General features: G+C 47.2%; 1 protein-coding gene across 6 annotated transcripts in view; it reads left to right on the top strand.

The window, feature by feature from the left end:
* The window catches only part of SBNO1 (strawberry notch homolog 1), a 1,344,504-nt gene that overhangs the window by 663,231 nt on the left and 656,699 nt on the right, over positions 1–24,574 (top strand). For all 6 annotated transcript variants that reach the window (XM_078667602.1, XM_078667600.1, XM_078667599.1 and 3 more), the window contains one exon: positions 17,643–17,740. In XM_078667602.1, coding sequence (XP_078523728.1) covers positions 17,643–17,740 — 98 coding nt within the window. The remainder of the gene's footprint in view (positions 1–17,642; positions 17,741–24,574) is intronic.

The raw sequence follows: 24,574 nt of genomic DNA, 5'->3' as shown, positions 1-24,574 counted from the left end.
CCTGTGGTATTTGATGGGTGTGGGTCGTAGAACAAGTCTAACCAAGTATCTGACTCAAGGTAATGGGGTCGTCACCTTGGGGAAATTCAACAGCAATTTTCACGAGTTCATTTGAACTCCTTAAAATATGGCATTCAATGGTATCATTTTTATTGACATCTTTAACATTGTGCATAAGGTTTTCATAGCATACATTGACATTTTTCTCACTGGTATTGATGAGGTTAAGGTTGCCTAAGTCATAAGGTACATTGGCATTGTTATTGCTGGTAACAGAATCTTTATTTGAGCATGGATTATGACCTACATTGATCTAGTCATTGTTGGTGTCTGTGCTTTTGTGTGGGTACAGGTTATGACCTACAACAACATTGCTTTGACGGATGCTGGCATGTTCGTGCGGGCACAAGGTACGGCATACGTTGACATTGCATTTATTGGTATTGCCTTTGTCAGGGCCTGCACATAACGGTAATTGTTTAAATAACAAAACAGAGGGCAGAGGCTGATAGGAACCACACTCAACACTTGAATAGTGTTCTAAAGTAGCTGATGGTGCAAGAAACCAGGGAGTACTTCCCTCTCACCTCCCCACAATATAGGCACATAACCTAACCAACTTTGAACACAAAAAATGGTTTCAGCACTCTTTACAATGATATCAAAATTTCTAGTTATCACCAATCAAAAAATTCAAATAATTTCAGCACATGGGGAATAAAAAACAGGTATCCAAGTCCAGAGTGTGTTTTTCTTTATCCAAATGTTCTTTATTTTTCATACAGTTTCTTCTTTCATAAATTCATACATCATAGCCACATCATAGCCAACGTGTTTAGTCTTTTTAAGAGACTTCTTCAGGGCTATTGAAAAAACATACAAATATATATATTTTAAAAACCATTCTTTTAAAAACGATGGATCCTAATCACAACATAACACACATGAATCTTAAAATGCATTAACATAATTCCGAAGCCATTATATGTACAGGTGGGAACTTATCCAAATACACAAAAGCATTAACCAAAGTGCATCGATGACTCAGTATATAAAGCATTTTTAATGTCCAATCACATATTAAAACATGTCACGATAAACATAAAACAATATTTCTAAAGTTAAAAAAACACCCCTTCACAAAACCACTATCCATGTCACACTCCAGTCTGGAATCATATATGTACAATACCCCATATTAATTGCAATAATTCTATGGGAAAAGCAGAAAACACATGATCATCATAATCAATATAGCTCTCCTCTTCGATATGCGTTCAATGCATAGAGCCTCCTAAAGAGAGAGAACAGTAATTGTTGACATCGTATTCACCCATTCCAACACATCTTGTATCTACACAACAATTTATAAGATACATCTTATGTCTTTAGAAAAATCATGTAAATCTAATCAAGCACACCATCCATTCACGTTCTGGGGGGTATATAATTTACAAGGTTTAGTAAATGAAAAAGTTTCACTCAACTGTGAATAAGTATTGGCAAATTCAACAAATTTGACCCTTTGAAACCTTTTCAGCAAAAAGTTGGGCAAGTTTTAATGCCGTCGTTTAGTTACTTGGGGTGACCAACTACCATAGGGAGCCAGTCAGGGGGATGAGCAAGGTCCTCAGAAATGGGTACCTCAGTAAGTTTCAGGCACTTTAATCCTTTCCTTTCCTTTGCAGGGCTTTCCAATGAAAATGATACTTAGGCAAAGGATGAAGGATGCTGTGATGTGATTCAGTTGTAGTGGTCTTAATGCGACTACTCCTCTATCCACGAAGGGGGTGAGGTGGTCCTGTTCGCAGGGTTTACATTCCTTGAAGTCCTGAACTACGGGTCTCCCAGTATTGTGGCCACAGGTCAATCCTTCCTGGGTCGATAACTTGTCCTCACACTCTGGCGACCCTCCCATGCTCTGCGCACTGTGGTGCAACTTTGTACATCGGGTCCTGGTCACTGGTGCTGCACAGAGGAGGTTGAAGGCAGATTGAAGACTTTATGCTACCAACATGCCCCAGCAGACTTCTTTAGCTGTTGTGTCCCTGTGCTGTGCATAGGCCATTCAGCTGGCTCTTGAAGTCTGTTGGCTTTAGCTGGGCTCTGGAGATTACTTCTGCTTGAGCAGGAAACGGCGGGCACAGTTTCTCTCCTTAGCTATCCACCAGATACAATCCACGACAGTTCAGCCTCTCATTGCTGGTTCCATGGTGCAGCAGGGCAGTCCTCACTCTGTCCTTCTTCCAGTCCATTCAGGATCTGAGTTCTGGGTGTCAGAGGAGCCCTTCTTAAGCTCAATAAATGCCCTCAAGGCAGGATGCAGTTAAGTCAATGAGCTACCCGTTCCTTCCCACCTGATGACCACTTCCTGCAGAGTGTGGCATCTGGGCATCCCAGATATGGTAGGACTCCCTCTTAAAGTGTGGAGCTCCCTAGTACAGCCCAGAGATGTGGCCATTAAGGGGGTTACACGCCCCTGGAAAACAGGTTTGACAACTGGATCTCCTCCCATGTCCCTAGCTCCAGCCTGTCTCTGTGAACAATAGAGAACCCCCGTTCCCAATTGTTCCCCATTTGCTCTATAAAGGCAGCTTCGCCTTCGAAGCTTGCCTTTTTAAAAAAAAAAAATGTATTTGTTTTTATTGTTGCAGGGCAGAGAGAATTGCAAATCACACATTCACCGACATAGCGTCAACATTCTGCCTTGTCAGACATCAATACTTATGACGAAAATAAAAGGAAACGTGAAAACATATCCCAACCCCTTTTCACCCCTCTCCACCTTCGGTGCCCGTGAACGAATACACATTTATTTGCTAGTATCCAGAGAAACTAGAATGTGCCTCATGGGAGAAGGTTCTAATCTCCAGTCAATCACAATAATTTTAGATATTTAGGACCGGTAAGGTGTCTGCCTGGAATCTCAGTCAAGGATAACCTTTCCATGCCCAGCAAATGCCAAATACGATATAGCCACCCCAATCTAGTCTGAATCCTATCAGTGCCCCATAGTGCCAGTATCGGTTGGTGGGCTGCCCTGATTACCAATGCCATATGTCTCCCTTGTCTAAATTTGAGTCGGTATGTCAATGCATTGGGTAAGGCCAGCACTGTATATGTCGGGAAACAAGGGATATGAGTGTTAAAGTACAGATCAATCTCACACAGGATTTCCTTCCAGAAGCGTGTTAGCTTGGGACATTCCCATTGTATGTGTGAGTGACCCAGTGACTTTCCTGCACCTCCAGCACTTCCCGCTCTGTTTGGTTTGCTGCGTGAAGGAGCTCCGGCGTGAAATACCAATACGTTTTTCGTTGCAGATTCAATGCTAGATGTATTGGTTGCTGTGTGTCTCGCCCTATTGTAGATATTCCACCAGTCCTGGAGGGAGAGTTCCTGTTCCCAGCACAATTGAGATGGAGATTTCCCATCCAACATTTCCTCTGACAGGAGCTTGTGCAGTTCTGTCACTAAATGTCGGTCTGACTCTCAAATTTCGTCAGCGGCCGTTGGGCAGCTTCTTTAACCTGCTGCATCATTCAATGTCTTATTTGCGTATAGTAAAAGCTTACATTTTCCAGAATTTCGACGTCCACTCTCGGGGTGTGGAACGGAATTGGGCCATCTTCATCAAAAAGGTGACCCACTGATCTATAGTAAGGCTCCAGCCACGTTGGAATGTCCCCTCCCTTAAACCTGGTATGAAGTCTGGGTTCCCAACTATCGACATGAGGGGGGAAGGAATTGATGAGACCTTTGTTTTGACCAGGGCATCCCAGTCTTGGAGGGTAGGTGAGGTGATCGCTGATAGGTGGAGGCTAGGAGGTCTGCGCGATCTTCCCACAAATTGAATTTTCCATAAAGACGGGCCTGCCAGTGCTCTGTCCATGAAAAGCCATTTATTTTCCTTCTCAGTGCGTGACAAGTCCACAATGTATCTAATCTGTGCAACGCTCCTGGCGGATACCTTAGGCGTAGGGTCAAGAAAATAGAGAACACTGGGGAGGACCACCATCTTTAATGCTGCGATACGGCCAAGACAGTGGGAAGAGACGCCATCTTTCCAGATCCGTCTGGACCTTCGTGACTAGATTTCTGTAGTTGACCTCTATTACTTCAGATACGGTCAGGGCGAGCTGTATACCTAGGTAAGACATGGTCTGCTGCCATCTAATAGGGAGAGTTTGTGCAAGAACTTCCTTCATGGCACATGTTACTGTTGGGCTCCGTGCCTGAGATTTAGCGAGATTAATCTTAAATCCAGAGACCGGCCCAAACCTTTCTACCTCTCAGATACGCCGGTAGAGCCTCCTGCAGGCTCTCCGGGGACACAATTAGATCATCTGTGTACAATGTAATGAGGTGCTCCTCCCCTCCAAATCTCATGCCAGTGATTAGTGGGTCGTCCCGTACTCGTTGCGCAAATGGCTCCATAATAGCGGGGATAAGGGACTGCCCTGCCGTGTGCCGCGTGTAATGGGGGAACCTCCCAGAAACACTGCATTCATCCTGACCGTAGCCCTTGGTCATCTGTACCCACTCAGTACCCATGCTCGAAACCGATCTCCAAATCCTTACCTTGCCAGCACCTCTTCCAAGTAGGGCCGGTGGACCTGGTCGAAGGTCTTCTCCGTGTCTATAGAGAGGAGCATCGCCTCTCGCTGGAAGCGGATCGCCTTATCTATAAGATGGAGGCTGAGCTTTGTTTGCACACTGTGTACCTGGGATAAACCCAGACTGATCTGGGTCAACTAACCCAGGCATGTTTGAGGCAAGGCGATCTGCCAGAATCCCCGTAAAAAGCTTAGCATCTATGTTTAAAAGCGATATGGGTCCGTAAGACCAGCATAGGTGCTTATCCTTCCCAGGTTTTGCTATGACCATGACCATCGCCTCCTTCCTCGAGAAGGTGTAGTGTCTCAGAGCTGGTTATCACATTGAATACCCTAGTGAGAATGGGGGCTACCAGATTGCAAAAGACTCTGCAAAAGCCTGCTGAGAATCCATTGGGCTGTGAGCTTTATTTAGCTTAAGCCTGAAAATTGCAGATATAACTTATTCAATCCCAATGGGGCCCTCCAGAGTTTCGGCCTGTCCTTCAGTTAAGTGTCACATTAGCCTCCTCCAGATAATCCGAGATAGCTGGGGTAGGGAGGTCCTGCGATGAGTAGAGGTCCTTATAGAAGTACTGAAACCTCCGTTACTGCCTCCTACCCCTCCACCACTGTCCTGTCCTCGTCTAGGAGGGACTCTATGGCGTTGGCCTGGTGCCGTCGGAGAGAGTGCCCTCTTTCTGCATGGTATGCACCCACTTTTTGCTGAATTGCTGATGTGCTTTGACGGAGTGTGCCCTGGGCTCCTGCTAATCAGGTACCCAGGGCCTGTGTTCCTTCCCTAAAATTGCATTGAAGCCTAAACCCAATTGGCATCCCTGGCCACAGGTAGGCCCCTGGTAAATGGTACCACAGGTACCCAGGCTGCATGCATTGGTGCAGAACAAAAGGGAAGAGTCGACATGGCACACATCCCTGTGTGCCATGCCTACAACCTACTGCCCTGGCCTAGATCAGCCACCCCTCCAGGTGGGTGCACTATGCCAGTGGTGAGGGTACATGTGCATGAGCCCTGTACCCTTACAGTGCCCAAGTCCATTCTTGTACATTGATTTCTTTGATGGGACCATTTACAATATCTATTTACATTCAGTGTCTTCTTACTCCTACCAAACAGTACCCCCTTGAGAGCTACGGAGCCTCCTTCCTCCATGATTGATGTGTGAGCCCCCTCGCCCCCGCATTTATGGTGCCCTTACTCCTTACCACTTTTCACTTGTCCTGAGGAAGACCCCGCGAGTAAGGTTCTCGAAATACTTACAAACCAAATGGGGTTGAAACGTCGACACTTGAATTTTTGCCATTTCATTCAACAGAAATGAATATACTGTGAATTTCTGTGTTACATGGCAATTGTGTATATATTTTGCGTACTTTGATGAAATTGTACCTGACTGCTTGGCATATGAAAATATCTGCTAGAACTGCTTGTGATTATATGTCACCACCACATACTATTTTTCACTATCACATCTCATTCACCCCCTTCCTCCCTTTCCGGGCACTGTTGCATTGAAATTTGCTATCCTTATATGTGACTCAAGATTTGTTCTTTGCATAGATGCATTTTTTCAATGTGATTAAATAACATTGAGATAATAGCCGGCTTGTTTATTTATATCTTGAATGCTGTTTTGAATAGTGTTTTCATCCCATCTTACTCTAATGTGACCACTTTTTTATGTGCTGTCTAGCACCCACGTCCCGGTGACTCCGGGTTTACCCTTTTTTGTAGCCAACTCCATTCTTGGGCATTGTAAGTGCAGTGCTGCCATTAAGAGTATATCATGCTGGGAGTTTGTCATTACGAACTCCACAACACCATAATGGCTACACTGAAAGCTGGGAAGTTTGGTATCAAACTTCTCAGCACATTAAACCCACCCTGATGCCAGTGTGGGATTTAATGTAAAATGCACGACAGAGGGCATCTTAGAGATGACCCCCTGAAATTCGACCAACTTCTAGTGTCCCGACTCAGTGGCTGCTTAGGCTGCCATCAACAGACATGTTTCTGGATCCCTGGGTCGAGAGCCTGCTGATCTCGGATACCTGAAACAGTGCACATCCAAGGACGAGGTGCCAAGCCTCCTCCCCCAGAATGGGCAGGGTTCATGAAGGGGAATCTTCAAAGGCATGCCGTCTTTGTGAGCTTCCCCAGGCCACTTGCTGCTTTCAGCAACTGGTCCCCACTGGTTCTGCCCCCCACTTTGGGCGGGAGTACCAGTGTGAAAAACAAGTGAGGGAGAGAGGTATACCCACCTCTGACAACTCCACCCCTCATGTGGGGGAGGCAAAGTGAAGCACAACTGAGTCCCCGCCATCTTGAGGATGGGGGGACCCAACCAACCAGGGACATGCTCTTACCCCCCTCCCACTGGAGGGTGGCACAATAGGGGGTGTACCCACCCCAGGGATTGGTCCCTGCCCTCTAACTGTAACGCCCCTAAATCTAGTATTTAGGGGGCACCCTGAACCTTGCTTCCTCTGATCCAGAAACGATAAGAAGGACCGAAAAACCGAGCAGAGCTAATAAGAGGACGACGCCCACTGACTTAGCCCCAGCCCTACCGGCCTGTCTCCCATCAAACCTGCTCCTGCGAAATCCCTTTGTGTCCTGCATCCAGCAACCTCAAAAACCCTGGAGGACCTGCCTGGCTTCACCTCCAAAGACTGCTTCTTCAGTCAACACCGGATTTGTTCATCTACAGCCTCTGGCTCTGGCTGGACATCGCAAATCCAGCCCACTCTGCACCTGCCCGTCCCGTCCCAAGCTAGAGTAGAAAAACAAGACGAGGCGGTCTCCCCGGCGGGTGTGACCCAAGATCCGGAGATCCCAGACCAGCCTCAAGACCCCAGCTGACACCTGCAGCCTCAATCCAGAGGATCCCCTCTACTGCGGCCAAGAGCGTGTAAGACTTTCCGACGCCAAAAGGCACCCCTGCACCCGATGCCCCAAGGCCGTGTGCCCAACCAACGGTGCCTAGCCAACCCAAGACATCCCAGCTTACCCCTCTAAGTCGTGGTCGCACCCAGAAGATCTTTGTCCCCGAGCCTGCAGTGTTTCTTTCGACCGGAGTCTCTCCATAGCAAACAGGACGCCTGGCGCCAAAGCAGCACTCTGCACCCGGCCGCGCCAGTGCCGCTGAGTGTGCACCTTTTGTGCTGACCTGAAACCCCAATTGCCCTGAGTGAAACCCTAAGAGCTTTGCTCCCACAGCCGTGTGACCTGCTTGCTAGCAGCCACCATAGGATAACTTTGGGCCTCAACACTCTGCACCCGGCTGCCCTAGTGCCTCTGAGGGTGTAACAAGAGTGCATCACTGACCCTGGGGGACCCCTGAGTCTTTATTTATTATTTATTTATTAAGGAGTTTTATATAGCGCTAGCCTGACCCGAGGGTATCCGAGCACTTCACAGCAGTTTTTGAGTAAGATTCATACAATAAAGCCCTATTCTACATATAGGTTTGGTAAGTCCTCGTGAGCTGAGCAGCGTTGAGGTAGTACGTGAGTACTGAGATAACCTCATAGAGTGCACGTTGTCATGCGGAGGGTCCAGTAAACCAGAATTCTACTTATAGGTTCAGAGATCCAAGTGTGCTGAGCAGCATTGAGGTAGTCCGTGAGTCCTGAGATAACCTCATAGAGAGCACGATTAACTTGGGGTTGAACCACTCTGGCGGGGGGGTGCGCAGGAAAGGGTCCAATAGCAGGGAGAAGGTAAGTCTTATAGCAGTAATGTCTGGAAGAGACGACGAGCAGGGATTTGTGTTTGGATGGCGGCTATCCATTTTGGGGAGAGCGGTTGAGGAAAAGGACTTTTAGGTGGTTTTTGAATTTTGTGAAGGATGAGTTAGTCCTGATATTGACTGGGATAGCGTTCCAAATTTTGGGCGCGTTTCCGGCAAAGGACCGTGCAGCAGTTTTTTTTTTTGCGTGTTTTCATTGGGATGAGTAGTAGGGTGCTGGAGCTCCTGAGGTTCCTTGTCTGCCCAGACATCTTGAGCTTAGCAGCCAAATACTCCGGCTTTGTGTGTGAGGCAGGCAGTTCTCAAACTGGCACGCAACTAGACTGGGAGCCATTTCAGTTCTCTGAGTGCTGGTAAAATGTGGTTGTATTTCCTGATTCCAGTGACCATTCTAGCTGCTGCTTTGAAATTAGTTTTATGGGGAGCAAGGTGAGATTTAGTAGTACCAGTGTGGGTGGCATTCCCATAGTCGAGTCTGGATATCACCAATGATTGGGTGGCTTGCTTGAGGTCTTTGGTTTGGATGAATGGTTTTATTTTGTTGAGTAGCTTCAGGTTGACGAAGGCACCCTTTGCGGAGTTCTTGATGTGTTTGGTCATGTCGAGTTTTGAGTCTAGCGTGATTCCTAATGATTTTACGAAGTTGGTCAGAGTGCGATTGCCGTTAAGAGCATCCAAAGCTTTTAGCCATTCTGAAATTTGAGGGTTCTCTTCTTTGTTGGAGATGAGGAGGATCTCAATTTTGTCTTGGTTGAGTTTTAAGTGATTAAGCGACAGCCAATGTTGGATTTCTTTTAGAGTGTCATTTAGTCTGTGAATGTCATCTATGGAGGAGGTTTCTAGATAGATCTGGGTGTCGTCTGCATATAGGTGGAAAGGGATGTTAGCGTTTTTGAGTAGAACAGTTGAGGTGAGAGCTGAACCTTGGGGGACACCCCTGTTGACGGGGTGTAGGTCGGAGGTAAAGTTTTATTATTTTTATCCTTTGTGAGCGGCTGTGTAAGAAGGAGGAGATTATATAAACAAAGATAGGAGGACCCCACACAGACTTGTAAGGGACTGGGGGGAAGAGATTACCGTCAAAAGGCAGAGGCGTCCCAATTTAGAAATGGATATCTGAAAGTATATCCGAGTTCAGTATTGCTACTGAAAGTATGTAACTATAGACAGCATGCCCATAAACTAGGCGGGAAAGGCAAAGGTGTCACGGGACATGGGGGACAAGAGTACCTTAGATGTGTGTCAGGCTAAAACAATAATATCTAGGGCAAATCACAACACAGAATATTTCAGGCTATACATATATATAGGGCATATAGTAACACATGTATGGTAAAACTCTTGTATCAATGAAATTTTTATTTTTATAAAAAGACAATTCGCACAATCAATATAATTCATGTATACAATTTTAATAAAACAATTTAAAAGACATGTTCAATTCGAGCAATTATTCCTCATGTTAAAAACATTTTTGGCTTCTATACAACATAAATAAAAATTACAAAGAATCACAAAGGTATATATATGTATAGCCTGAAATATTCTGTGTTGTGATTTGCCCTAGATATTATTGTTTTAGCCTGACACACATCTAAGGTACTCTTGTCCCCCATGTCCTGTGACACCTTTGCCTTTCCCGCCTAGTTTATGGGCATGCTGTCTATAGTTACATACTTTCAGTAGCAATACTGAACTCGGATATACTTTCAGATATCCATTTCTAAATTGGGACGCCTCTGCCTTTTGACGGTAAGAAGGAGGAGAACCAGCATAGGACTACTTCCTCAGCACCTACCCTTTCTTCCAAAGCCTTGATGAGAAGTTGGTGATCAACCGTGTCAAATGCTGCCGATAGGTCTAGGAGAATGAGGAGGCAACATTGGTTGGAAATGAGGGATTTGTGGATGTCGTCTGTGATGTTAAGGATCGCGGTCTCGGTGCTAGAGCCTTTTCTGAAACCCGATTGGTGTGGGTCAAGAAGGTTGATGCTATCCATGTGCTGAGTCAGTTGTTGGAGGACGCTTTTCTCGAGGATTTTGAATAGGAGGGGGAGATTGGAGACTGGTCTGAAGTTTTTCAGTTCCTGGGCGGCAAGGCCTAGTTTCTTTAGAAGTGGTGTGACTTGGCCAACTTTGAGGCATTCAGGTATGCTGCCGGTTCTCAGGGAGCTGCATATGATCTTGCACCAGAACGGTGCTATGGAGAGTTTCAGTTTTTTGGTAAGTTGGGTGGGTCTCGGGTCAAGGACGTGAGAGGCTGGTTTGGAGGAGGAGATCAGTTTGAGGATCTCGGTTTCCATGGTGGGGGTTGAAGGACTTCCAGGATTTGTTGGGGTGCTTGGGTGTGCTATCTACTGTCAATGGGGTCAGGCTTTTGCAGACAGCGGTGACATTGGTGTCCAATGAGAGCTCAATCTTGGTGATTTTTTCTTCAACGAAGTTGGCAAAGTTTTCACACAAGTTCTTGGAGGCCTGTAGGCAGGATTCCGGGGGCTTGGAGGTTTGTTGCCTGATGATTTTGAACAGTTCGTTGGGCCTGTTTTGTGCGTTGCCCAGGGCAGTGCAGAAAAAGGTGGATTTTTCGCTGCGGATGTGTTTTTTGTTTTTCCTTCAGGCTGCTTTGAGTTCGAGTAGGCTTGAGGAGGGGGTTGTTCCTCCATTGTCTTTCTGTAGCTCTTAGCTGTCTTCTTTCTTTGTTAATGTCTGTGTTGTACCAAGATCTGGATGGGATGTTCGTGGGTAGTTTCAAGGGGGCTAATTGAAAATGGAAGTCATGTTTGTGTTGTAGTGGGAGGTGAGTTCTGCTGTGGATAAATCATCCGTGGAGGCAGTTAGGAGAGAGTTAACCCTTCCCTCTAGTTCAGTCATGTTAATCTGAGTGAAGTTTCTAATTCATTTTGGAGGGTCTTGGGAGGGGGGTTTAAGTGTGATCGGTTGAGTGAGGTGGAAAAGGATTAAGTGATGGTCAGACCAGTCCACGGGTAGGGTGCAATCTATCGTGATATTGTCTTGCTGGGCGATGGCATCTAGGATTGCTCCTTTGTTGTGGGTTTCCTCTAAGCAGTGTTGGGTAAGGTTGATTGCTGTGAAGCAGCTCCTTCAGGTTCTGGATTTGCAAGTTGTTTTCGTCATTCCAGTGTAGGTTGAGGTCACCCAGAATAAGGTTGTTCGTGTCTCGAAGGGAGCAGTGGGCAATGAGGTCGGACAGGTGTTCAGTGAATGTGGTGTTGTCTGGGGGGTGTTAAATAAGGTGACAGATAAGTGTTTTGTTGTTGCTAGCGTTGATGTTGGCGGTTAGGCACTCAGAGATATTGTAGTTGAAGGAGTCTATTGCCGTCACTGAAATATTGGTTTTGTGGATTATTGCTATGCCTCCACATTTTTGATCTTTTCTATCTTTGTTGGTTATTACAAAGCCAGGGGGGACAAGAGTATCCATGAGTGGAAGTGATTAGTCGTCTAGTCATGTCTCGGTGATGAATGCTATGTCTGTCGTGGGTGAGGATGGCTTCCGCTAGCTCTGTGGCGTGCTTGGTGGCTGATCTGCAGTTTGAGTATGCAGTTTGTGGGGGACGTCTCTGTTGGGTTTTTTTTCCGTTTGGGGGCCGTGGGGATGTTAGTGCGTGTGGCCGGGAGTCTAGGGGAATTCGGAGGGTCCTGTTCTCTTCTCGGTCCGGTGATCACCTGTATTTTGGATTGGAGGGTGGCAGTAGTAGGATTGTCGTACGAGGAGGCGAGAGATGCCGCTTCACTTGCAGATGATTAATCACTAGTTCTTAACTCTCACAGTCGATAATACCCTGTTTTTCTCCATAGGATAACATTGACAATTTTTCTCCCAAAACTTTTCTAACTGTGGAGTTTTGAAATCTACAAATATTCTTTAAAAAATCGCACAAATAACCAAAACACATTTACTTACCTGTTTGCAGGAAATTTCCCAGTGCTGAATCTAGGTATCCAGCACTGAGTTAGAAAAGTAAAGTACAAAGTATATTACCTGTAATTTACAGAAAAAACCTATTCATTTCAGTGTAATGTATTTGCTAAGTATTGCAACCTACTGCATCCCCTGTAAATCAAACTAAGTACAATTCCTATTGCATTTTCAAGCTGTTCTACGTTCAGAAACTTATTACTGAAAAGTATTTAATGCTTACCTGTGCCAGGCTTACTTGGTTCCTAAAATAAAACAGTATATTTTTTTTTACAAAAACAATTGGCCTAGAGTTCAGTTTTTGAGTGTGTGAGTTTATTTGCTGACTGAGGGTGTACACCAAATGCTTAACAAAGGGCCTCTGATAATGCTTTACTGCTCAACCACTCTACCATAAATATCGAGTAAGGTTCTATCTAACTTTAACCTCTACCTACCTCTGATGTGACCTGGACTCTGTATACACCATACCTCATTTTGGTGTAGTATGTATGGAGCCAGTTTCCTACAGTTATATTATGTGGTGTGATTGTGTGACCTCATTGTATAATACACCTACCAACTCTTAGGTTTAGTTTGTCAAACCTTCAGCTCAACCCTGTGTAGCCGCGGCTCTGAGCAGCACAGCTGACACAAAGGAACACGTGTAAGGCATTTAAAAAGCACCCAAAATTTAAGAAGAAATTGTAATGACACAAAAGAAATCCGGCACCAATTTATAAACATAGACTGTATTTTTAAACACCACATTGAAATGGATCCACTAGTTAGTTCCGGAGATATTAAATTTACACGGTATAGTAAATTGTGTTAATTCAGTCTATCTTAAACAAGCATTGGCAAATTCGCCGAATTTTCACCAAAATGTTTTGGGCTAGCTGTATTATGGTCACTTAGTCACTTTTGTTGACCAACTCAATTAGGGAGCCAGCCAGGAGGACAATGTTCTCAAACATTTACCTCAGCAGGTGAAGCAGTCTTTAGTCCGTTCCAGGCACTTTTATCCTTTTTAGGTCTTTACTATGGAAGTGGTCCTCTCAGTGCTGGCGGAAACAGTTGCCACTGGATTTTCCAGTCACCCACCATTCCTTCCTGGGTCGATAACTCATTCTCTTTGGGTCCCAGCTGCACTTTGATGACCCTCCCTGGGTCAGCAAACTCAGGTGCAACTTTGTGTGCTGGCCCCTGGGTTTAAGATTTTGGGCTACCGACTTGCCTCAGCAGGCTTCTCAGCTGTTGTTTACCTGTGATGTGAATGGGAGACCAACACACTGGCCCTTGGAGTCTCCAGCTTTTGGCTGGGCTCTGGAGACTGCTTCTCCTTGAGTAGTACACAGCAGGCACAGTCCCTCTCCTTTGCTTGCCCCTATGGACAGCAAGTGCAGCCCACACAGGTGCTGCCTCTTTGCTGGTTCCACAGTGCAGCATGGCAGTTCCTCTTTGTCCTCTGTCCAGTTCAGTCTGATCTGAGTTCTGGGTGCCAAACCATACTTTGTATCCTTCCTTCCCTCCTGTGTCCTCTGCTACTGTAATGCTAACTGTACCTTGTGTTCCTTGCATCCCCTTGTACTCCTGTGATTCCATGCCTTTTGTACAACTCCTTGACTATGTAAAGCGCTCTGATACCCTAACGGGTCAAGTTCGCGCTCTATAAAACACTAAAATAAAATAAAATAGAAAATTCTGTCCGGATAGGATGCTGTTGGCAGCCAAGGGGCTAACAGGTTTCCTTCCTCCTGATGACCACTTCCTGGGAAGTATCGCATCTGGCTATCGCAGAATGCATCATTCTTCTCAACCCAAGATGGCAGAACCCCTCTTTCGGCGTCCAGTGCTTCCTAGCTCAAACCACACGTGTGGCTACCAAGGGGGCTACACGCTCCTGTGAAACAGATGTGACAGCGGACTTCCCTGTCCCTAGTGCCAGCCTGTCTGCTCTATAGTGCAACCCTTCTCCCAAGAGTTCCCCATTTGCCCTTCAACAGTGTATTTGCCTTTGAAGCTTGCCTTTGGGGCTAATACCTGTTTGGCTTCCTGCGTGGGGAGGTAACACCTCCTCAAGTGGCATTATTCTTTAGTTTGCTTTCTTAGGAGTGTTTAGCACTTATCCCCCGGTAGGCAGAAAGCTGTCTGCAGGACAGACCCAGAGAAACCAGTAAAAGGGCACTGGAAACCTTGGGCATCTAAAGTGGCAACTTCCAAAGTTACACACCATTGACATTAGATTTAACCATTAAATCGGATTTAATGCACTGGTTCTTTTGATGCCTTAGTAGTCAGATTCAGACGTTAGCAGTGCTGTGGTGTCAGCCTTTAACTCTGAACTTGCCAATGAGCCTACTAGCCTTTTCATAGTAAAAACGGCAATTCAGGGTGTTTACTGTTGGAACATGCAGAAATGCATGTTATTCCTTTTAGTATACATCTCCCTGCATTTTGCCTTGTTTTACGTGCTTTAGGAGAAACTTGCATATATTATAAAGGGTGGTTTGGACTTTATCATCACCTTAAATGGCAAAGTCGAGTTAGCAATTTGAAACTGCTCTACCAGTCTGTATTGACTGAATGGGAGACATGTTTTACCTTATCCCAATCAGGGTGAAACAGCAAGTGCTGCAGTTCCTGGGTATCCCTTGTACCATATTCTTAGGATTTACAACTAAGTTGGGCTATGCCAACTGATGACAAGCCAACTAAACATGCACCATTTTATGGGTCTGAGCACATGCACCGAGGCCTTTTTAGCAGGGCTCGGGTCATTTGTGAGCCATTACACCAGTTCCATCTAGTCAAAGTGGGGGTCTACCTGCAAAAAGCTGGTTTCCTAACAAATTCTTACTCTCTAAAGGTGCCATCGAACAGGTACCAGTCTTTGAGAGAAGTAAGTGCTGGTTCTGCTATTTCAATTTTCTGAAAAAGGTTGGAAGCCTCAGACTTTTACTTAACCATTGCCCTGTAAATTCCTTCCTGCAGAAGGGCAAATTCAAAACATTCACCTTGGATCATGCTCTATTTGCATGTGGTCCAGGGGACTGGATGATGTCCCTGGAATTGCAGGATGCATATTTTTATTTACTTGTTCTGCAGTCGCACCAGATTTACCTGAGGTTCAAAGTAGGCCAGGAATCTGTTAAATTTGCTGTGCTCACTTTCGGTCGATTGGGTGTTAACGAAAATGTTGGTGATTACTGCCCATGGTCAGATTTCGAGAGTTGATGTATTTCCCTATGGCAACTACTGTCTCCTGTCAGCGTAGACCATATCCTTACGATAACGGGCCTCATTGAAATTTTTGGGTTTCACCATAAACAAGCCAAAGTCTCACCTGGTTCCCTCCCAGAAGCTGATATGCATTATAGTGTTTCTAGATATGGCGCAGGTTCAATGTTTTTCCTCCACTTCAGCAATTCTGAAGCATTCAAGCTATAATCCTAATTTGGGTTTCTTAGCGTCTATGTGCATAGACCTAGTCAACTACAGTGGGTGGTACGTGCAAGCCCTGCCGTGTAACCTAAAATCTCAGTGGGCACAAAGTTGAGCCTGCCTTTCAGACACCATTCAGGTCTCGGGAGAGACTGATCAATGGCCTTAGTGGTGGTTCATCAATTACAATTTGTCCTGCATTAAGGTACTACCCCTCCCCCCATGTCAGTAGTGACATGCACATCACTACTGCTTTTTTAATTGTGTGTTTATATGTATTACTATATGTATCATGTTCGTTTGTGTACTTTTTTAGGCGGATGTCCCAAATAAAGTATTGTGATGACCTACTAGGCTGATTGGGGAAGGGGGGGGGGGGCGGGGGGGAGGAGTGGAGGTCGGAGCCCTGTCATTTCCAATGAAGGTCCAGCTTTGCAATCTTCGTGAGTTGAAGGTCATCATTGTCCCTAAACAAGTTCCTGCCATCTATCATTGTTAGGCTTGTGCAAGTTCTCAGGCTACATGACTACTGTGTGGTTTTGCTAGAAGCAGGGTGGAGTGGTTTTGTTGGTCATGGCGTGCCACATGGGGCCATGTGAGCTACGACAACAGACAAAAGGTTCCTGAGGTTCGTCATGTAAAGGGTACATTAGGAGTTCAAGTGCTTCCCTTTAGCATAAAGTGTGCACTATGCCAGTGGCTTTCTCTAAGTGCCTTGCAATAGTGGTACCGTAATTGAGAATGCAGGGGTACATTGGTACCCCAAGCTGGGTGATTAGTTGATAGATGAGTGGTCGTTCAAAAACAGTGCCAGAGAGCATAAGTGCTGTGATGGAAATGTCCCACAGATTGGCGTTTTCCCTAAACCTAGAGAAATCATACCCAAACACTGAGAGACCAGAGACATTTTTGGGGGAAGAGATGCTAAATTCAAGGGATTCCAAAATAATCCCTTTAACAGAGAGTCCTGCGCTGACCTTGCAAAGTCACCAAGAACACAGGACGCAATTTTTCAACAAGGACTGTAGTGAAACTAATAGGCATTTTGACATCTGTCATACCTGTCATTCTCCATTCGGGTTGATTGCATAGAAACCCCCTAAAAACTCATTTTAACAGCACCTTAATGTGTAGGCAGATATGGGTCTTGGATCTGGTGAAGATGGCGATGGCATGAGGATGAGGGTTCCAGCTCATGATGACTTGCTGACAAAACAAGGTCAGTGTACCCCATGTCGTCAGCTACCTTGAGCTTAGCGCCAGGGCTCCTGAAGACCTAGAATTGGGCCACCTATGGCTCACGAAAATGCATAGAGGTCTTTAGGAAAGCTAGGAGGCCAACTATATGAAAATGAATTGAGACAAGCACAAGTTTACATCTTCAACAGTAGTCAAATCATCTTGATATTTTTCTTCTTATTTGTGCACATGCTGCTCGGGGGGGGGGGGCGTTTTTCCTTGTAACTAAGCATTGTACAGCTGTGGCAAAGCCCACAAGTCCTGAAGAAGAGACCTGCTAACATGTGCATTGCTTGTGTGATTTGGAGAGAAACCTTGTAGGGGAGATCTGATTACAAGTAAACATGTCTTTCTTGCTTCTGACTGCTGTTATTCTTTTTGTCCAATATGATCAGGAGACCTTTCTCTTGTAATTATTTTTCTGATTGTCATACATGCAAGCCAGTTTACTGGCAACAAATATTTTGTTTTATTTATTTTTGGTGTTTTATTAAGCGCAAACGACACCCAGTCGGGTGTCCTTTACAAGAACGAGAGGTATTTGTAGTGCACATTAAAACAATATAGAGTAGAAGAAATTGTTTTGTAGTTTTATTGTGAATATGCAGTTCTGATCATGTTAATCAAGCCAGAAATATTTACCCTTTTCTATTCTGATATTCATTTTCTTTAGTGTGTGGTTATTGGCCTTCAGTCCACAGGAGAAGCAAGAACCTTGGAAGCTTTGGAGGAAGGTGGTGGTGAATTGAATGATTTTGTTTCTACTGCAAAGTACGTTTTAATTTATGTAATATATGTAGATTGTAACATCCCGGTGAAATGTTAGTAACTGTTTCCCAAAAGCTGGAAATGTCTGAATCCAATACCACCTACATTGAACTTTGTTATTCGCCTATTATGTTGCATTCTCTGTTCCTCCATAAAGAAGAAATAAAGGCACTGTCAATGTCAATCTTTACTGAAAAGAGATATTGCAAGTGGTCTTGTACTGAAGCCAGAAAAAAGACTCCATGTTCTTGAAAGTATAATGATGTAAAGTCTTTAGAATTATTTGAAAGTACATGAAGGTGGAAATATTGTGTGCAGACTGAGTTTAAGCAAAGAGGTTCCTTAAAAGAGGATGTAGTGGCGGATCATAATGTATTAAGAATTCAGAATTTGTTCATTTATGTGTGTATGTATGTGTTTTATTTATATATATATATATATATATATATATATATATATATATATATATATATATATATATATATATATATATATATAGATATATATAGATATATAGATATATAGATATATATAGATATATAGATATATAGATATATATATATATATATATATATATATATATATATAGAGAGAGAGAGAGAGAGATAGAGAGAGAGAGATATAGTAAGTGAAATACTTGACTACACAATATTATTCTTTGGAAGAAAAAACAGATTACATTACACAATTGTCAGTCATGTATTTCTACAGTTCAAAGGTCAAATCCTGTATCAACATCATCAGAAAGCCAAGATTGATCTGGTTAGTTACTAACACTTTCCAGTTGTGGTATGCAGTGCACAACACATACCATAACTGACATCCTTGCTGTGCTCCGTACATTTACTTACTGAAAGCTTGTGCTAAAGAAATAGGAAATAAAAATAAAAAAAGATCAAGTGCTAAGTATGGCGAGACTTCGGTTATGATGAGTATTGTTCATTGCATTCCATAACTGTTAAGTGTCAGGGGTTTTCTTCAATTTGACTTTTAAGTTTTGCTTTTCTTCACGGAGTTTAATTGTTTACTCTAAAGGCATTTTCTGATGCATGTGTCTAACTGCTATCATAGGTGCCTGACTGGAAGGGAGGGATTTTTTTTGCAACTGCTCATGCATGCAAATATGTGGCATCATTGGCTTTTTTTGAACTAGCAACTTCCCAAGAAGTAACTACATAGACCTGCATAAATGTTAGTTCCTTTTTTTTGTACTCTTGAAAGATCTTTTGTTCCCATTCTAACTTTTTGTCTGTTCACGGACTACAAAAAACTTGTGTTCTTTGAATGTGTGGCTGTAGATACACATGTTCTGCACACTCCTGCCACCTCTTGCCTTTCAGTGTAAAAAGACCCTCTGTTATTAGTGAGACAGGCTCTGGGCCCATATCAGCGTGCAGAAGCAACTAACCAAATAAGCCGCGGCTGTCTTAAGGGAACCAATCAATCAATGGATTTGGAGAGCGCACTACTCACCCGTGAGGGTCTCAAGGCATTGGAGGGGGGCGGGGGGGGGCCTGGGTGCTGCTACTGCTCTAACAGCCAGATCTTGAGGAGTCTCCTGAAGGTCAGCAGGTCCTGGGCCTGTCGCAGGTGGATGGGGAGGGTGTTCCATGCCTTGGCAGTGAGGTGGGAGAAAGATCTTCTGCCAGGGGTTGTTCGGTGGATGCGTGGGACGGGGCGAGGTCAGCGGAGCGAAGCTGGTGGTTGGGAGTGTAGAAGGTGAGTCCTTTCTTTGAGGTACGCAGGTCCGGTGTTGTGGAGTGCTTTGTGAGCGTGGGTGAGGAGCTTGAAGGTGATTCTCTTGTTGACGGGGCCAGTGCAGGTCTCACTGGTGGGCAGTGATGTGGCTGTGGCGGGGGATGTCGAGGACGAGGCTTGCGGAGGCGTTTTGTATGCGTTGAAGTCTTTTCTGGAGTTTGGCCGTGGTTCCTGTGTAGAGGGCGTTGCCATAGTTGGTGACGAGGGCCTGGGTGACCGTCCTTCTGGTTGCGGTGGGGATCCATCTGTAGATCTTGCGGCGCATGCGGAAGGTGTTGAAGCAGGAGGAGGCGACGGCGTTGACTTGATGGGTCATTGACTGCTGTAGGTGGATGGGGAGGGTGTTTCAAGTCTTGGCGACTAGGTGGGAGAACGATCTGCCGCCGGAGGTCGCTCTTCGGATGCGGGGAATTGTGGCAATGTCTGTGGAGCTGGCGGGTGGGGGTTGTCTGTTGTGGTACATTGGTCCGGTGTTGTGAAGTGCCTTGTGTGCGTGGGTGAGGAGCTTGAAGGTTATCCTCTTGTTGACGGGGAGCCAGTGCAGGTCTCTCAGGTGGGTTGTGATGTGGCTGCGGCGAGGGATGTCTAGGATCAGGTGTGCAGAGGCGTTCTGGATGCGTTGGATCCGTCTCAGGAGTTTGGCCGAGGCTCCTGCGTGGAGGGCGTTTCCGTAGTCCAACCTGCTGGTGACGAGGGCCTGGGTGACCGTTTTTCTTGTTTCGAAGGGGATCCACTTTTAGATCCTGCGGAGCTTGCGAAGGGTGTTAAAGCAGGAGGAGGAGATGGCGCTGACTTGCTGGGTCATTGACAGTGATGAGTCCAGGATGAACCCCAGGTTGCGTGCGTGGTCGGTGGGTGTCTGCGCAGCTCCCAGCGAGGCCGGCCACCAGGAGTCGTCCCAGGCGGAGGGAGTGGAGCGGAGAATGAGGACCTCCGTCTTGTCGGAGTTCAATTTCAGGCAACTGTTTTTCATCCGTTCGGCGACGGCCTTCATTCCTTCATGGAAGTTGGTTTTGGCGGGGTACTTCATGAGGGAGAGGATCAGTTGGGTGTCGACATATGAGATGATGTTGAGGTCATGCGATCGACGAAGTTGGCGAGCGGTGTCATGTAGACGTTAAAAAGGGTCGGGCTGAGGGGTGATCCTTGGGGTAACCCGCAGGTGATCTTGGTGTCTTCAGATCAGAATGGAGGGAGGCGGCCTCTCTGTGTTATGTCGGTGAGGAAGGAGGTGATCTAGTCCAGGGCTTTGCCGCGGTTCCCTGCTTTGTGGAGGCATGTGCGTAGGGTCTGATGGCAGACAGTGTCAAAGGCAGCCGAGAGGTGTAGGAGGATGAAGGCCGCGGTTTCGCCGTTGTCCCGCAGGGTCCTGATGTAATCAGTGGCGGCGATGAGGGGGGTTTTGGTGCTGCTGTTGCTGCGGAATCCGGATTGGAATGAGTCCAGGGTGGTGGTGTCTTCGAGGAAGTGGTCAGTTGTCTGTTGACTATCTTCTTGATGACTTTCGCTGGGTACGGAAGCAGGGAGATGGGCCGGAAGTTCTTGAGGTCCTTTGGGTCTGCCTTGGGTTTCTTGAGTAGGGCATTGATCTCTCCGTGTTCCCAGCTCTCCGGGAAGGTGGCGGTCTCGAAGGAGCTGTTGAAGATCTTCCGGAGTTGGGGTGCAATGATGGTGCTCGCTTTGTTGAAGATGTGGTGAATGCAGGGGTCGGACGGTGAGCCGGAGTGGATGTTGTCAGGGTTTTGATGGTGTCTTCGTCGTTGACGTGGTTCCAGGAGAGCAGGAGGTTGGTGTGACTGGGGGGCGATGAGTCGGAGGAGTCCGTAGCGGTCGGGAAGGGGGCGGGGCGGGGGGAGGGGTTGGTCTGAGTCTTGAAGCTGTCGGTCGTGGATGTCTATGATCTTGCAGTGGAAGAAGGTGGCTAGAGAGTCGAAGAGGTCTTTTGACGGGATGCCGTTAGAGCTGGGGTTGGCGAGTTCCTTCACGATGTTGAAGAGCTCTTTGTTGTTGTGTGCTTTGTTGTCGATGCGTTCCTTGAAGGAGGTCCTTTTGGCGGTTTGAATGAGTTGGTGATGCCTGCGGCTGGCGTTCTTGAGGGCTGCATGGTTGTCTGGTGTCTGTTCATAGTGGCACTTCTTCTCGAATCTCCGGCAGGTCTGCTTGGGGGCCTGAAAGTCGGTGGTGAACCAGATGGCCCTTCTGTCGGTGCGCCGGTTTGTGGGTTTCTTGATCGGGGCGAGAGTGTTGGCGCAGTTGCCGATCCATTGCCTGAGGTTGCAGGCGGCTGTGTCTGTGGTCTGTTGCTGGGTCTCGGGCGAGTGTGGTGATTAGCTGGTGTTCCGTGACTTTGTTCCAGCTGTGGTGGGGGATTTGTTGCGGGTGGTTGTGTGCGGTGTTTTTCTTGAAGTGGATGCAGCGGTGGTCAGTCCAGTGGAGTTTGGTGGTGTGGCTGAAGGTGACTTGGTTGCTGGCGTTAAAGATTGGGTCGAGCGTGTGTCCGGCGGAGTGGGTGGGTGTCGTGATGAGCTGTTTAAGTCAGAGGTTGGCGAGATTGTCAAGCAGGGTGGTGGAGTTGCTGTCATTGGCGTTCTCGAGGTGCAAGTTCAGGTCTCCGAGGATGATGTAGTCTTTGGAGGCCAAGGCGTGCGAGCTGACTGTCTGTGATGGAGTCGCTGAACTGTGGCTGATGGCCGGGGGTCTGTAGACGAGGGTTCCTTTGTGGCTGGTGGTGTGATCGGTGTGGATCTGGAAGTGCAGGTGTTCGGCGGTGCTGAGGGTGTCTTCGGTGTTGGTCGAGAGTATGAGGGTATTCCTGTGGACGATGGCGATTCCTCCTCCCGGTTTGTTGGCACAGCCCTTGCGAATGATCTTGTAGCCATCCCGGATGGCTATGGCAACGTCGGGTGCCGATGAATGTTCTTTCAGGTCTCTGTCAGGAAGGCGACGTCCGGGGATGATGAGTCTAGCAGGTCCCAGAGTTCGACGGCGTGCTTGTGGACGGAGCAGGTGTTGAGTAGTATGCATCTGAGATGGTTGTGGCCTGCCCTGGTGGGAGGAGTGAGTCGTGCTTTTGTTTGCTGGCTGGTGTATCTGCAGTTTCGGCAGACGAAGGGTCCTTGGGTGTGCTTCATGGTGGCCTGGAAGCAAGTAGATGAGCAGCCGGTGTGGAGTGCGTGGATGAGGTTGGCGTTGTACCAGTGTCTGTTTCGGGCGCTCGTGGGTGCCAGGGGGTCTGGCACTGGGCACGGTCCAGGCGCAGACGAGCTTGCCTTAGGCGCACCTTCGGCATGCCAGCGGCGCGGCTGCCATTAAGAAGGGGAGGTGGGAGGGAGGAGCAGCTAGGAGGCGGGTGGGGAGCGAATAGGTGAGCGAGTGGGGTAGGGCCGCAGGGGACGGGAGGGGCAAGTGTCTGAGCAACAGCAGAAAAGGCTGGCAAGGCAAAAAAAGTAGAATGAGTGGACAAAATGAGAAAGTACAATAAGTGGAGGAAAACTAAACAGTACGAACAAGGGGGAGGAGCCACGCCAGCGACCAAGATGGCCGCTTGAGCATCGGCTCCGCCGGCCACCACATCCTGACCGACTATCCGGCGCAATGTCCTGAACCCTGTCCCTACCAACGGGTGGGGGGACAGTACCTGAGGCGCCAGGTGAAATTCTGGCTCGTTTGGCTGTTTCGGTGACTGAATATCCTCGATGGAAGGATTTGGGCCTGTGGTCTCGGGGTCCGGGACCCCTAGTTCAGAGCCATCCGGGTAGTAGTGCAACATCTGCCTCCGGGACCGGAAGTGGCCAGTCTGATCTTATTTTGTCATCTCCGGGTAGTGGCCAAGATGTCTCGGTCCTCTTTATCCTGCCTAGAGGTCGCCCATCGTAGGACCCACCTGCACTCGACTGAGGAGTGGTAGGTTTCTCCTGCTTTTGCGGCCGAGATGGCGTCGAGAGATCTTGAAAAGCCTCCGCCGAGATCTCTGAAATCCGCTAGGCAGGTCCAGTCGAATCGTATCGACAAGTATGCCGTTTCCAGGGGGTCCCCCGATGATGCGAAACGAACCCCGTCCGGGGGCGCAGATGGGGATCCGGACAGTGATGACCCCACCATGAAAGATTTAATGGCTGCTATCACTGGGGTCCAATCTTCCTTGGGCAAGATGGACACAAAACTGGACACAGTCACTATTGAGGTGGGTCTCATCAGGGCTGGCCTCACCAAAACTACGGAGAAGGTCAAGAACCTTGAGATCAAGACGGGAAGTCTCCTCGAGGATGTTTCGGAGCTCCAGAAGGAAGTGCGTGATCTTCAGGCGGCCCGACTAAAATTCGATGGGAAACTCGATGAGTATGAGGGTCGGGTGCGACGCAACAATGTCCGTATTCTGGGGGTTCCGGAGCGGTCCGAGGGGGTGACCCCGGACCTATTTGTTGAGGACCTCATCCTTAATCATCTCAAGCCTAAGGGCCTCAGCAATTTCTTCACCGTGGAGAGGGCACACAGGATCCCCAGTGGCCGCACGAAGGTCGGGGCGCCTCCGCGTCCCCTCATTGCACGGGTCCTGAATTTTCGAGACCGGGACGCTATCCTGCAATCAGCGAGGTCCACGGGACTGTTGGCCTACGAGAATGCTTCGTTGCTATTTTTTCAGGACTTCACTCAGTCGGTTCAGAGACAACGGCAAGGGTTCCTGTCCATCAAACGGCGGCTGAGGGACCGTGACATAAAGTACTCTATGATGTATCCGGCTCGTCTGAGGATTAAACGCGACCGAAAAACATGGTTTTTTGACACTCCTGAGGTGGCTGCGGACTGGCTGGATCGAATTGTGGGGTCGGAGCCGGGGGCTCTGGCCCGTTCAGACACTGAGGAACTGACTTGATTTGAACTGAGTCGATGGCGCAGAGGGGCCTGGTAGGGGTTGTCAAAACCCTTCCCTCCCCCCCCCCCCCCCCCCCTGTACTATTTTTGTTCATGACTCTTTTCTGTGCCTTTACCAGATGGGGGGGGGGGACAGTGGTTGGTCTGGGGTGTTGGGGGCGGGCGGCCTGTTTTTCTACTTTTAGATAACTGTAGTTAGTTGGGAGC

The sequence above is a fragment of the Lissotriton helveticus genome, chromosome 11 (genome assembly GCF_964261635.1).
Source record: "Lissotriton helveticus chromosome 11, aLisHel1.1, whole genome shotgun sequence".
NCBI classification, from domain to species: Eukaryota; Metazoa; Chordata; class Amphibia; order Caudata; family Salamandridae; genus Lissotriton; species Lissotriton helveticus.
This window is presented reverse-complemented; position numbering and strand designations above follow the sequence as displayed.